The 13,965-nt window shown below is 24.6% G+C and overlaps 7 protein-coding genes across 7 annotated transcripts; 3 read left to right on the top strand and 4 right to left on the bottom strand.

Annotated features, from left to right (window-relative positions):
• Positions 1 to 47: 47 nt before the first annotated feature.
• Positions 48 to 3,697, top strand: DICPUDRAFT_150557 (uncharacterized protein; the record flags this gene model as incomplete). Its single annotated transcript, XM_003286525.1, has 4 exons — positions 48 to 921; positions 988 to 1,897; positions 2,101 to 3,196; positions 3,437 to 3,697. The coding sequence occupies 4 exons, from the start codon at positions 48 to 50 to the stop codon at positions 3,695 to 3,697; spliced, it is 3,141 nt and encodes a 1,046-aa protein (XP_003286573.1).
• An 821-nt stretch (positions 3,698 to 4,518) lies between these two features.
• Positions 4,519 to 5,834, top strand: DICPUDRAFT_150556 (uncharacterized protein; the record flags this gene model as incomplete). Its single annotated transcript, XM_003286524.1, has 3 exons — positions 4,519 to 4,781; positions 4,860 to 5,149; positions 5,224 to 5,834. 3 exons carry the CDS (start codon positions 4,519 to 4,521, stop codon positions 5,832 to 5,834), a joined length of 1,164 nt encoding a protein of 387 aa, XP_003286572.1.
• A 160-nt stretch (positions 5,835 to 5,994) lies between these two features.
• On the bottom strand, positions 5,995 to 7,563 carry DICPUDRAFT_77444 (uncharacterized protein; the record flags this gene model as incomplete). Its single annotated transcript, XM_003286507.1, has 2 exons — positions 5,995 to 6,705; positions 6,775 to 7,563. The coding sequence occupies 2 exons, from the start codon at positions 7,561 to 7,563 to the stop codon at positions 5,995 to 5,997; spliced, it is 1,500 nt and encodes a 499-aa protein (XP_003286555.1).
• Positions 7,564 to 8,358: 795 nt separating this feature from the next.
• Positions 8,359 to 8,862, bottom strand: DICPUDRAFT_150554 (uncharacterized protein; the record flags this gene model as incomplete). The annotated part of the gene is made up of 1 exon (XM_003286506.1): positions 8,359 to 8,862. One exon carries the CDS (start codon positions 8,860 to 8,862, stop codon positions 8,359 to 8,361), a length of 504 nt encoding a protein of 167 aa, XP_003286554.1.
• A 283-nt stretch (positions 8,863 to 9,145) lies between these two features.
• Positions 9,146 to 10,457, bottom strand: DICPUDRAFT_31087 (uncharacterized protein; the record flags this gene model as incomplete). The annotated part of the gene is made up of 3 exons (XM_003286505.1): positions 9,146 to 9,622; positions 9,683 to 9,976; positions 10,041 to 10,457. 3 exons carry the CDS (start codon positions 10,455 to 10,457, stop codon positions 9,146 to 9,148), a joined length of 1,188 nt encoding a protein of 395 aa, XP_003286553.1.
• Positions 10,458 to 11,052: 595 nt separating this feature from the next.
• Positions 11,053 to 11,709, top strand: DICPUDRAFT_77441 (uncharacterized protein; the record flags this gene model as incomplete). Its single annotated transcript, XM_003286523.1, has 3 exons — positions 11,053 to 11,185; positions 11,283 to 11,375; positions 11,444 to 11,709. The coding sequence occupies 3 exons, from the start codon at positions 11,053 to 11,055 to the stop codon at positions 11,707 to 11,709; spliced, it is 492 nt and encodes a 163-aa protein (XP_003286571.1).
• A 91-nt stretch (positions 11,710 to 11,800) lies between these two features.
• DICPUDRAFT_150551 (uncharacterized protein) lies at positions 11,801 to 13,731 on the bottom strand (the record flags this gene model as incomplete). The annotated part of the gene is made up of 4 exons (XM_003286504.1): positions 11,801 to 12,502; positions 12,578 to 13,250; positions 13,327 to 13,422; positions 13,493 to 13,731. The coding sequence occupies 4 exons, from the start codon at positions 13,729 to 13,731 to the stop codon at positions 11,801 to 11,803; spliced, it is 1,710 nt and encodes a 569-aa protein (XP_003286552.1).
• Between the last annotated feature and the right edge of the window lie 234 nt (positions 13,732 to 13,965).

Genomic DNA, 13,965 nt, shown 5'->3' with positions numbered 1-13,965 from the left:
ATTATTTTTAAATTTTAAATTCAAATTTTTTATACAATAATAATATAATGAAAAAATTTGATAACTTTTATAAAAATAAACAGTTAAATGATAAAAATAATGAAACGACAAATTCTCAACAATCCTCAAATACAAATGTAAATCATTCACCAACAAAGCAACCAACTAGTGTCTCAACACAATTGTCAAATCAATATATAGAGACATGCACCAAACTATTTTTCAAAATATTCAGAAATAAATACCTATTTACTGTAATAATGCACTATGTAAAATATTTCCAAAGGCTTTATCGCTATACCAAAACAACTTTCCACTTTTTAGATCACTATCGTAACTCAAATAAATACTTTCTAGATAAAGTCAACATATCGTTTTTAGAAACTGCACAATTTTTAATAATGGACATTTCCCCGAATGTATCTACATTAGAGATCAATAGGTGTAATATCAAAATTCACAATTTAAATCTTCCACCTACTTTAAAGAAATTGGTTTTAGGTGATAAAATTCATATTAGAAGTAATGAAATCGAGCTAGTCACCAAATTTGGAGTATTGGTTGACAGGCTATTCAATGACAAAAGCAATGCACCTATTAAAAGCACTTTTTCAAATCCACATCTCAATGAATTGGTATCGTTAGAGCTTGGTTATGCAAGTGGTCTAATTTTAAACGGTGGCTATTTAAACCAAGTTAAGAATCTATTACATTTAACTATTAGTCATCCCATTACACAGCCAATTACCCAAGAAATGTTACCAAAGCAGCTAGAGTCTCTTACCTTAAATGTAGAGTATCGATATGATACTATATATATACCGCCTCAACTAAAGACCCTTGTGATTAACCATGGCTACTCTTTTAATCCATCGATTTTAGAAAAAATACCATCAAGTATTACAAAACTTTTATTCTATTGTATTTTTAGCAAGCCCTTCAAAAACATTAAAACCGAAAGGTTTCAGGATTCTTTAAAAAAATTAGCTTTTATCTATGTGTCTCCAACTGTCCCCAAAAACAACTTCCCCAACAATATTATTGATGATCTTCCAAATGCAAAACCATTCTTTACCAATGGCGCATTTCAATCGTTATCATCTTTAGATTTTTCAAGTGACCAATACCCAAAACGATTTAATGCAGATAAGTTTCCACAAAGCCTCACAAAATTGAAACTGGCCAAAGAGTATCATATATTTTCAACCAAAACCGGATATCCAGCAAGTCTAACCTCAATAGAATGCTCAATGGAACAAATATTAAATTGTAAATTTTCATCACCATCCACCCTTTTAAATATAAGAATTCAAAACTATGAAAGTCATTCCGATAATCTTGCATTAAGTTTAGAAAACAAATTTAATAATTTACAATCATTGGCCTATAAAGAAGTTTCATTTGTTTCAGAACTTCCCGATGGATCATTCTCGATACCTAAAAGCTGCACAAATCTAGAAGCTACAGGATCACTACAACAGCCCAACTCTGTCATTACCAATGCAACAAGTTCTTTATTACACTCATTACCAAAATCAAATTTAAAATCACTAAAGCTAGATAGCATACACACATTTTTGCTATTAAGAAATATACTAAATTATACGACTTCAAACCTACTACACCAATCAAATTTACAATTACTAGATTTAACATTTGACCTAAGCCGATTGGAAAATATAGAGATATCAAAAGAGTTTTTACCACATAAAATAAAGACTTTGATCATTAGAGGTCAATTTAAAGTTAAATTTAATCAACTACCAGAATCACTTGAATTCATTTATATTTCAACTCAAAATGAAACATTAAAGGATCCAATAGAACTAAATAAAATTTCAAATCTATATGTATTATTCGATAATGACTGCTCAATATTCAATCCAAATTCAAAATTGTATAATAAAATAAATAAAAAAATTATTTAAATAATATCTTTTTTTAATTTTTTTTTTTTTTTTTCAATTTTTATTTAATTTTTTTTAAATAAATCACAAATAACAAATAAATTTATACAGTTTAAATGGAATCTGGGGATTTATTTTTAATTAAAATATATCGTAATATTTATTTAAAAGAAAAAATATTTTATTATATAAGATATTTAAATCATATTGTGTTTTATAGAAAAAGCTTTAATCAATATGAAGATTTTTATAGATCAAACGAAAAAGAGCATTTAAGAGCAATAAGAGTAAAAGTACCAGGGCAAAATAACTATGACTTTATCAAGTTTACTGAAAATTTAACATCAAATACTAAAAGTTTAATATTTGAAAGTGGAGGTCCGCTAACTCTTAATTTAAAAGTTTTAAAATTTCCAGATACTTTAAAATATATTAAAATACTTCAAAAAATTTTAACCGAAGAAACCTATTTTGACCTAGTTAAAAACAACCTCAGCTCCATTTTAATGGGTAATAATAGAAATAGTAACTTATATAATTTAAATCAAAACTATGGAATAACACATTTAGAAATATCATACTCTGATTGGAAAATTATTTCAAAACACAACTATTCTCCTCCAAATTTATACAAGCTAACATTATTTGATGAAAACTTCCCAATTATTGGAGAAGGAATGCTGCCAGAGAATTTACAATCTTTAAAAATAATTCCAACGTATCCACATTCATTTATTCAACTTCCAAATCAACTAAAGGAAATCGAAATTGGGATTGGCTATATGTCAACTATTGACAACAAAATTTTTTATTATTTTCCACCCAGTATTACAAGTATCAAACTTAAATCACCACTCTGCAAAGGTATTCAACCCTTTAGAGAATCCTTGGCAAAATCATTGAAGAAATTGGTTGTAATCCATGACCACATCAAACCACTTTATCTTAATGGAACATTGGAGTCTTTAACCTATTTAGATATTTCAAAATCCTATAAAACCATCAATATCGATCTATTACCTCAAACTCTTATCACTTTAAAGCTATCACTCTCAGCTACTGTGGAAAAAACTGAAACTAATAGAGGGTTTCCTGCTAGTATAACAGATTTTGGAGGCTCATCATCGCATCTATCACTCAAATTTCAAAATCCATTAAATTTACAATATTTACAAATAACTAAATTCAGTACTCCAATGCCACAAAACCCACATTACAATTTTATCAACTTTAATAACTTTCCAAATATTAAATCCATATGCTATCTCCACATAATATCACCCAGTGATGTATGTGTATCTCCTTTATCTATTCATCTAGTAAACTTAGAAATATTTTGCAGCATTAACAACTTCAACACCGACACATTTGACAATTCTCTAAAACAAAATTTAACTCAATTAATACACCTAAAATCATTAAAATTAGACTTCAAATATACATTGTACCTTTTTGGTAATAATCTGACGTCTCCACTTCCTCCAAATTTAAAACTATTAGATTTGGAATTAAAATATTCCAAATTAAAGAATTTAAACTGTAACACCATAACACTATCAAATGAAACCCTAGTTCCATCACTCGAAATTGTTATATTAGGAGGTTCACCAGCCGATCCAACCATTAAACTACCCCTCCCAAATTCAATTAAACATATTTATTTTAGTTCTAATTTACAACCAAATTTAAAAGAATTTATTAACTCCACTGAAATTAAACATAAAATTAGATTTTTTAATGACTTAGACCAAGCAAAATTATATAATAAATTAAAAAAAATATATTTTTAAACTATAATTATGCAATAATTAAATTAAAAAAAAAAAAAAAGAAAAATAAATTTGGAAATTTAATATTTTATTTTATTTTATTTATTTTATTTTATTTTATTTTATTTTATATTTTATTTTATTTTATTTTAGGTTTTTAAATTTTATTGAATTTTAGATTTATTAAGTTTTAATTTATTTTTAAAATTAAAATATTTTAATTGATTAGTTAGTAAATTTTTTCGTTTTTTTTTTTGTCACAATAGAAAAAAAAAACACGTTTGCAAAAAAAAAAATATCTCAAAAATGATGACATGAATTGAAAAAAAAATTAAAAAATAAATAAAAAAAAATATTTTTAATAAACCGAACAGAGACACAAAACTGTGAAAGATGTTTTTTTTTTTTTTCTTTTTCTTTTTTTTTTTTTTCTTTTTTCTTTTTTTTTTTTTTTTTGTTTTGGTTTAAATTATCTTTTTTTAATATCTCTTTATTTATAAATATTTTTTAATTAAAATTACGAACTATAACACCAATTTAGTTTTTTTTGTAAAATTACACATTTGACATATTCTCTTTTCAAATCCCAACCATTTTTTTTTTTTTTTGAAAAAGAAAAAAAAAATTCAAAAAAATTCAAAAAAATTTTAACCAGAAACAATATTTTTTTTATTTTCAATTTTTCAATTTTTCTTGTTTAAATTCAATTATTCAATAATAATAAATAATTATATAGTAATAGTAATAATTATAATCTATAAAGATTAAATTAAAATTTATATAAATTAAAAGTAAAATATAATAAAATTATAATAAATATAATTTAAAAATTAAAAAAAAAAATGACAGATATTTCAGACGATTCAAAATATCAAGAAGGTTTAGAAGAAGAGGTTTTAGAAGATGAAATTGACGATGATTTAGATATTAATGGTAGTGAAGAGTCACCAAAAATCGAAGGACAAAAAAAGACAGGCTTTATTAAACAATTTGTATCATCAAAACAACCATTTTATAAAATGTCACTACCAATTTCATATAACGAGCCACGTTCATTATTAGAAAAATTTACAGATATGGGCTTATTTTTAGATATATTTTTAAAGTAAGTTAATATAAAATATAAATAAAAAAATAAAAAAATAAAAAATATTAATATTTAAAAATAAAAAACTATTATTAGAACACCAACCGTCGAATCAGAGGAACAAAGATTTTTAGAAATTTTGAAATTTTATTTATCAGGATGGATTCAACAAAAAGAAACTAAAAATCCATTTAATCCAATTATTGGTGAGGTTCATACATGCAAATGGGAACATGCTGACAGCTGCACTGAATACATTGCAGAACAAATTTCACATCACCCACCAAGTTCAGCATTTTGTTTTTATAATACCGAAAAAGGTGTAATTCTTCATTCCTATTTATCACCAACTTCTAAATTTTGGGGAAATTCATTCGAATCTTCCAGTATGTATTATGTATAGTTTTATTTTTAACAAAAAATAAAAATAAATATTAATTTTTTTTTTTTTAAATTTCAGTGGAGGGAAAAATTGTTTTTGAGATACCATCATTAGATGAAGAATATATTGTAGAAGCACCAAAAATTGTTGTAAAAGGAGTTGTTGTTGGTAGTTTACAAACAGAAACTATTGGTTCAACTAATTTAGTGTGTAAAAAAACAGGTTATTCAGCAGAGATCGAATTTAAAGGAAAAGGTTTATTTAAAAATAAAACATCAATGGTTGCTAAAGTTAAACACACATCAAATAAAAAATCCCTTTATTCATTGGAGGGTAGATGGGATGGTACTGTCTCAATTACTTCAACTAAATCAAACGATACAACTTTATTCCTCGACATAAATAGTGAAGGCCAAAAACCAATTTTACCAACAGAAGACCAACAAGAGGATAATTATTCAAGAAAGGTTTGGAAACACGTAATTTCAAAAATGTTAGCAAACAATGAAGACGAAGCTCAAAATCAAAAGGCTATGGTCGAAGAAACTCAAAGAAATTTAGCTAAAAGTAGAGAAGCTAAACAAGAAAAATGGGTACCTGTAAACTTTTCAAAAAACAGTCAAGATACTTTTACTTTTAATAAACTTTCAGAAGCAAGAAAAGAAATTATATCAAATTTAAAGAAATAATATAACCAATAACATTAAATCTCGATAATAAATAATTAATAATAATATTAAAATAAGATACAACAATTCCTTTATTCGTATTAAATTAAATAAAAATGCGCATTGGAGATATATATTAAAAAAAAAAAAGTTTTTATATTTTAATTTTATAATTTATTTTTTATTTGGAATTAATAAATTGATCACCAAAATTATTATTTTGTTGAGTAGTTATTACATTGTTTGTTTGTATACAGTTTTCTTTTTTAATGTTATAATCTTCATTACCTTGTTGTTGTTGTTGTTGTAATCTATATCTAATTCCACAAGCATTACATAAGGTTTTTGCACCTTGTGGCCCTCTTCTCCATTCAGGGGTATCACTTGTTTTGCAATTTACACAGGTTCTATTTGATGATTTTTTATTTTTTTTCGTTTGTGCACGAATCATATTTTCGGTCAAGTTAATATATGTAGGTGATTGTTTAAAGGTTTTAATTTGGTTTTTTTTTACAACCTTACCACTAATGTTTGGTGGGCTATTTGATGGAAATGGAGATGAGATGGCACTTGAGAAAACATTAGATGAATTGTTTTGATCTGGTATAGGTGAGTAGTATCCACTGTTGCTAGGTAATGGTGAATTACCATATGAGGATGGAACCAACATTGACTGGTCATAATTGTTTCTTGGGGAGTTCATTGTGGTATTTGAATATATTTTTTGAGTATCTTTTAGTGGTCTTTTTATTAAAGATGACTTAATGGCAGAAATTTCGTATTGAATATAGTTTCCCAAAGTTGATAAAGCATTTAATTCTTCAGGAACTACATAGGGATTGTTATATGCTTGTTTGGTGATATAAGAAAGTTGATTGCAATATTGAATTAGCTAAATAAAAAATTTAAAATTAATAAAATGAATAGAAATAATAAAATTTTTTTTTAATAAAATTATTACATTAAAACAATTACTGGTGAGTTGCATTTTCTCTTGTTCTTGAATTGTAACATTACTATAGTTTGGGGAGCTTTGATAAGAGTATACATAGTTATTATTTATATTATTATTGATATTAATATTATTTATACAGTTATTACTATTTTGTTGAGTATTTCCATTATAAGAAATATCATTCATTTCATTTATTTCATTATTTAGTTGAGTATTATTTACATTACTATTGGTACCTTGGGTATTATTTAATTGTTTTGTTGGTTTTTTTTTTTCGTTTTTTTTATTATTTTGTGTGTTTATCGGTATGGTTTGAGTGTTATTATATTTATTAGTTTCATTAATATTACAGTTGGGTTCGGGTATATTATTGCTTGTATTGTTGGTGTTTATTTGAGTTTCGTTGGTATTGTGGATGTCGTTATATATGGGTAACATATAGTCAGAGGAGGAGTTTAAAGTATTGGGTACAACTTGAGAGGATACTGGCTCTGCTTCACTTGGTTGGCTTATTGGTAGGGATGGAATAATTGAATTACTTTGTAAATATTTCGATAGTCCATTTGGGGTCTTTTTTGGGGTATTTGAAAGGCTACCGAGGAATACTGGGAACAGTAAACTATCGCTGTTATTATTTGTATTTGTGGAGTTAGTTGGAACATATTCGTCATTAATGATACCATAACTATCTATATATTTGTCAATTGGTTCAAAAAAGAATGAGTTGTCATTTTGATTATACTCTTCAAATGAGCCTTTATTGGGAATTGATTGGTTATATAAATTATCTTGCATTTTATATAATAAAATAAAGATTTTGAAAATTAAAAAAAAGTTGGAAAAAAAAATTATAACATATATACTTTTTATTTTAAAAAATGAAAAAATTATAATATATAATGAATTTTAGTAAAAAAATATATTTAACAAAGAGTTTATAAAAAAAATGAAATAAAATAAAAATTTTTAAAAAATATAAATGGTTTTAAAGAATTAAATAAAAAATAAAGTTAAAACTAAATTTCTTTTTAAAATAAAAAAATTAAATAATATAAAATAAATTTTAAAAAAGTTAAAACAAATAAATTTTATTAAAATTCCAAAGTTCAATGCGAATAAAGGAATATTAAATAAATATAGGGTTATTGTTATAATAAATGGGGGTTATCTAAAAAGTGGTAAATTCAAAAATGAAAATTTAATAAAAACAAAAAAATAATTATATAAATAATTTTTGTGTTTATTAAAAAAAATTAAACTATAATTTCAAAACAATACCCCACTCACCCACACACATTTTATGTATCTCATGGTCAAATTAAAACAGATTTCTAAAAATAAAATTTTAAAAAAAAAAATGTAACCACACCCCCACCCACTTTTAACTTTTTTTTTTTTATAATTCTTCTCATTTTCTTAAACGAATAAATGTGTATAGCGGGGTGGTGCGAAGAAAATTACCTTAATCGAAATTAAAAATGATACCAAAAGAAGTAAAAAAGATTTATAAAAGAAATTAACCATTTTTTAAAACTATAGTTAATTTAAATGGTTAGAGTAAAAAAGGAAATTTAAATTTTATTGGCTTGTTTAAATGTTTTTATTTGTGGTAGCACTGCTATCACTATGGATTTGTGAGGATTTACCTCCAGTTTTTGAAATTAGTTTAGTTTCTTTAATTATAATATCTTTTGAAAGAGCTTTGCACATATCATAGATACACAAACTTGCAACGGAGGCACCAGTGAGAGCCTCCATTTCAACACCGGTTTTGTGGTGTAATGATACTATGCAATCTACCTGTACATTGGTGGAGTCCATAATCTTTATATTAATTTTACATGATTCAATTGCGATTGGGTGGCAAAATGGAATTAAATTCCATGTGTTTTTAACAGCCATTGTACCTGCTACGATTGATGTCGCAAAAACTGGTCCTTTTTTCGATACAATTTCTTCACCTTTAATACCACCATCTGAGTTTTCAACATTTAATAATTCTTTTAATACATGGGGTGGGAACTCAATAGTTGATCTTGCATGTGCAGTCCTCTTTGTTATAATTTTATCTGATACATCCACCATTGTTGGCATTTTATTTTCATTGTCAATATGTGTGAATTGGTTACTACTTGAATAAAATCTTTGTTCCTGTATTAATCCAAAACTTTTTATACTCCCACCAATAGTTTTATCTATATTTATGTGAGCTTTATTAATATATCTATAACCTTGATTATAATATTTAACTAATTGTTTTAATAATACCATTATAAATTTTATATATTGTTGTATTAATAACAATAATAAAAAAAGAAATATAAATTTAATTTTATTTTTTTTAAATTTTGATGTTTTTTTATTTTTTATTTTTTTTTTAACCGCCAATTAAAATCATTGGTCTATTTTCATTTTTTGAAATCTCATACATACCAGCATGAGAAGCTTTCTTTTTAAGTACAGCAGCGTTTATGATCTTTAATAAATCTTCGTCGGTTGCACCATTTCTAATTTGGTCTCTTAACGAAACTTCCGCATTATCAAATAAACAAACTTTAATATTTCCATCAGCAGTTATTCTAAGTCTGTTGCAAGATGAACAAAAATGCTCGCTCATTGAAGTAATAAATCCAATTTTACCTTTGAACCCTGGAACATGGTATGTTTTTGAAGTGTTATTTGCCTCTTCTTCTGTATACTTTTCAAATGTTGGGAATTTCTCTTTAATAATCTTTATCATATCTTGATATGAAACAAACTTTTGATCAGACCACTTATTACCAGTAAATGGCATCATTTCAATAAATCTAATTTCAACTGGTTTGTTCCTTGTCATTTCAACAAAATCGTTAATCTAAAATAAAAATAAAAATTTAATATCATTTAATTTTTTTAATAATTTATAATTACTTACCTCCATATCGTTTAAATCTTTCATTACAACACAGTTGATTTTGACCTTTACATTATCTAGTTTTAATGTTTCCTCTATTGATTTCATTACACGTTCCCAGCCCAATCTTTTAGTTATCAACATAAATTTCTTTGGATCCAATGTATCTAAACTTATATTAAATAAATTTACACCGCTTTTATACATATTTTCTAATTTTCTATTTAATAAAATTCCATTTGTTGTAATTCCAATTTTTTCGATACCTTTAATTTTACCAACTTCCTCTATAATTTTATCTATTTCTTTTCTGACCTAAAAAAAAAAAAAAAAAAAAATTAATATCTAATTTTCAACCTAAAAATAGAATCTTACATACCAATGGTTCACCGCCAGTAAATCTTATTTTATTTACACCAGCAGATACAAATAATTTTGATAATCTAATAATTTCTTCGGCTGTTAATAATTTATCCTGTTGCTGTTTAATGAAACCTTCTTCTGGGTGACAATAAAGACACTTTAAATTACATGTATCTATGAGTGAAATTCTTAAATATGTATGATGTCTATTAAACTTATCTGTTAAAATTTTATTTTTATCGATTATATTATTACTATTTTTATCAATGGTGCTATTATTATTTTCTAAATTATTATTTGTTGTAAAATATCTTTTATTTTTAAAACCATCATTATTATTATTGTTATTATTTATAAAAACTATAGAAGTGGGTGATTTTGTAATTGAATTTATAACTATATTTTTTGTTAATGGTCTAAAAAGTTTTATCATTTTTTAATATTTACAAACATTTGTATAAGTTAAAAATGTAAAATAAAAAAATGACAAAAAATACCAGAGATACTTGAAAAATAATTAATAAAAATTTAAAAATTTTAAAAAATAAATTAAAAAAAAAAAACAAAAAAAATAAAATTTTTATTTTTTAAATATCTAAATTTTTATTTCATGTAATTAAGATCATCACATTCTTTTTTAATTCAGAAAATTCTAATATGCACATATAAACAAAATAGATATAATCAAAAACAATTCTTTTATACACTAATATATAATTATTTATATACAATATGAATGAATTAATATCTCCCCACAGTTTCACACTTTTTTTATTTTTATTTTTTTTAATTTTTTTTTTTTTAATTTTTTTTAATAAATTTTCTTTTCGGTTTATAATTTTTCTTCATTAGTTTTATAATTTAATAAATAATTAAATTATTATGTATAATATAGAGATATTAAACTAAATATTTATTTTATTATAATTGTAGCATTATAAATAAATATCTTTATTTAAAGATATAATAAATTCGATTTTTTCTATTTTTATAAATTATTATTTTAAAAAAAAAAACATTTATATAAGATGATAAAAAATCCAAATAATAAAGAACCTAACTTACTTCAGAGAGTATTAATTAGGTTAATGAAATCTAATAATAGATCGCTGGGTACTGTGTTTGGAGTACTTAGTGGTTTTATATTGGGAATTATTTTAGGTAAAATTTAGAAAAAAAAAAAAAATTATTTGTTTTATTGTATTGAATTTTAATTTTAATTGTTTTTTTTAATATATTCGTATATAATTAATTAAAGTGTGTAAAGAATATGAGTCATTTCCTCTTGTTGGTAAAGGATTACCTATAGGATATAAAATAGTGGGAATATTTTTATCGGCTGGTACTGGTGGTAAGATATTAAAATCTTTTTATTATTAGCATTTTAGAAAAACTAATATTTTTAATATATAAATATAGGTAATTTAAGTTCATATATAGGGGGTACTATAGATATTATAACTGGTGATAAAACTATTGTGGATTTGGTGAAAATGATTTATTTTTTTAATAAAAGAAGATCCGATCAATTACACAGAAGCCAACTTAATAAAATAAATAATGATGATATTTACAACAATGATAATATTACAGAATTAAAAGATGTTAATAATAATAATAATAATAATAATAATAATAATAATAATAATAATAATAATAATAATATAGACTCACCAATAAATTAATTTTTAAAATAGATTTTAATTTATTTAATTTTTTTATTATTTTTTTTTTATAATTATATTACAAGATAAGATTTAATGATCAACTTTATAGTTAGTTTTCATTATACTCATCAGCTTTATTAAAGTCAACACTTGAACTTAATTTTTCATCCTTTTTCAATTGAGCAACGATGTCCATTTCTTTTGCATCTGGGTTATTGGCTGGGGTGTCACCATTCAATTCGTCTAATAGTTCTTGTGGAATTGGTTTGAATCTATAGGCAATAATAATGAAAATGAAAATGAAAACAAACATAACAGAACCAAATAATAATGATAATTGGTATTCTGGGAGTTTGATTAATTCAATTACAAATGCATCAAACATATTACCAATGGAAACACATAAATACCAACCAGCAATAACCATAGATTTCATTGAACGTGGTGAGTTTTTGTAGGCAAATTCGAGACCGGTGATTGATAAAAGAACTTCACCTGCAGTTAAAACGACATATTGTGGGAGTTGTAATGCGATATGAACAGAGTTTGGTGGACTGTTGTCAATCTTAACTTGAATAATGGCAGAGATATAGAAAGCAATAACGGATAAGAACATACCAGCACCCATCTTACGGAGAAGAGAAAAGTTGATATTACGTCTTTGTAATGGACGGTAGATACCATATTCAAAGATTGGTACAAAAATCATAACCAAGATTGGGTTTACGGCATTGATCATTTCAGAATCGATTTCCCAACTTCCTAATTGTCTATCCATATTATTGGCTTGAATGGTCCAACGAGTACCGGTCTAAAATAAATAATTAAAAAATTAATAAAAAATAAATAATAATAAACTTTTATAAAATTATAAAATTATACTTACTTGATCATAAAGTGCCCAGAAGAATGGAAGTGGAATGAAAATAGTTAATACTCTTAAAACTAATTTAAGTTGTTCAACAGTTCTTGGGTCATAACGTCCTTTAGCTCTATCATAAAAGCTATCGGTATAGTAAATATCATTATAATTCTTTCCTTGGAATAACTTTTTAAATCTTTCTTTAATAGCACATCCAAAAATTTTAGCACAATCTTTTAAGATTGAACCTTGTGGTTTATGTTTAACATATCTCTTATTGCCAAGTACGAAAATTAAAATGGAAATTACCAAAATTACAGCTGGTACTACAAAAGCACACCAATAACCAACATTTGTTCTAAGAATTGGTGATAGAATAGTTGAGAAGAATGAACCAAAGTTAACACACCAGTAGAAGACTTGGAAAAGATTTTGAAGTAATTGTTTTTGATGTGGACCAAATTGATCACCACAAAAAGCAGAGACGACTGGTTTAATACCACCAGTACCAACAGCAATACCAACTAAACCAATAATTAAACCCCATGGTGATCTGTCACCTGGGCCACTACCAGTAACACCTGGGATAGCGGTAACTGAGAAAATAGTGGCACCAATACAGTAAAGAATACTAAAATTTAAAATTGTAGTGTATTTACCCCAAACACCATCAGCAATATAGGCACCTACTAAAGAACTATAAATAAAAAAATTAATAAATATTTTTTTTTTTTTTTTTTTTTTTTTTTTTTTTTTTTTAATTTAATACATACCAAATATATGCACCTGCATTAAAACCATGACCAATTGATGATGCATTACTTTCTGAGTAGCCCATAAAACTGATTAAATAGTTGGTAAGAATAGATCTATATAAAAAAATTAGAGGGTTAATAAAAAATCTATTTTTATTTTTTTTTAAAATAATTAAATAAATACCTTAAAGCATAAAAAGAATATCTTTCACAAATTTCATTACCTAAAATGAATTTAATTGATGTCGGAAACTTAGTTTCACTTCCACTGTACACTATTTCATTGTTACTGCCATTTTCCAAATCTGGTTTGTCTGAATACTCGCTTCCATTCCCTTTGATAGATCCTTTCGAGACTTCACTACCTATTTGATCAACAGAAGCTGAAAGACCAGAATTTGAACCATCTTCTTCATAAGCCATTTTATTTTATTTTTATCTTTATTATTTTATTTTTATAAATTTAAAATTTTATTTCTACACATATAAATTTACAAAATTTTTTTTTTACACTTTTAGGATATAATATACAATAGTTTTTTTATAATATACAAATAAAATAATTTACAAAAATAAAATACAAATAAAATAAAATAAAATAAAAATTGTAGCAATGGGTGGAAATATGTAAAGAAGAAAAAAAAAAAAAATTCTTTT

The sequence above is a fragment of the Dictyostelium purpureum genome (assembly GCF_000190715.1).
Source record: "Dictyostelium purpureum unplaced genomic scaffold DICPUscaffold_73, whole genome shotgun sequence".
Lineage (NCBI taxonomy): Eukaryota > Evosea > Eumycetozoa > Dictyosteliales > Dictyosteliaceae > Dictyostelium > Dictyostelium purpureum.
This window is presented reverse-complemented; position numbering and strand designations above follow the sequence as displayed.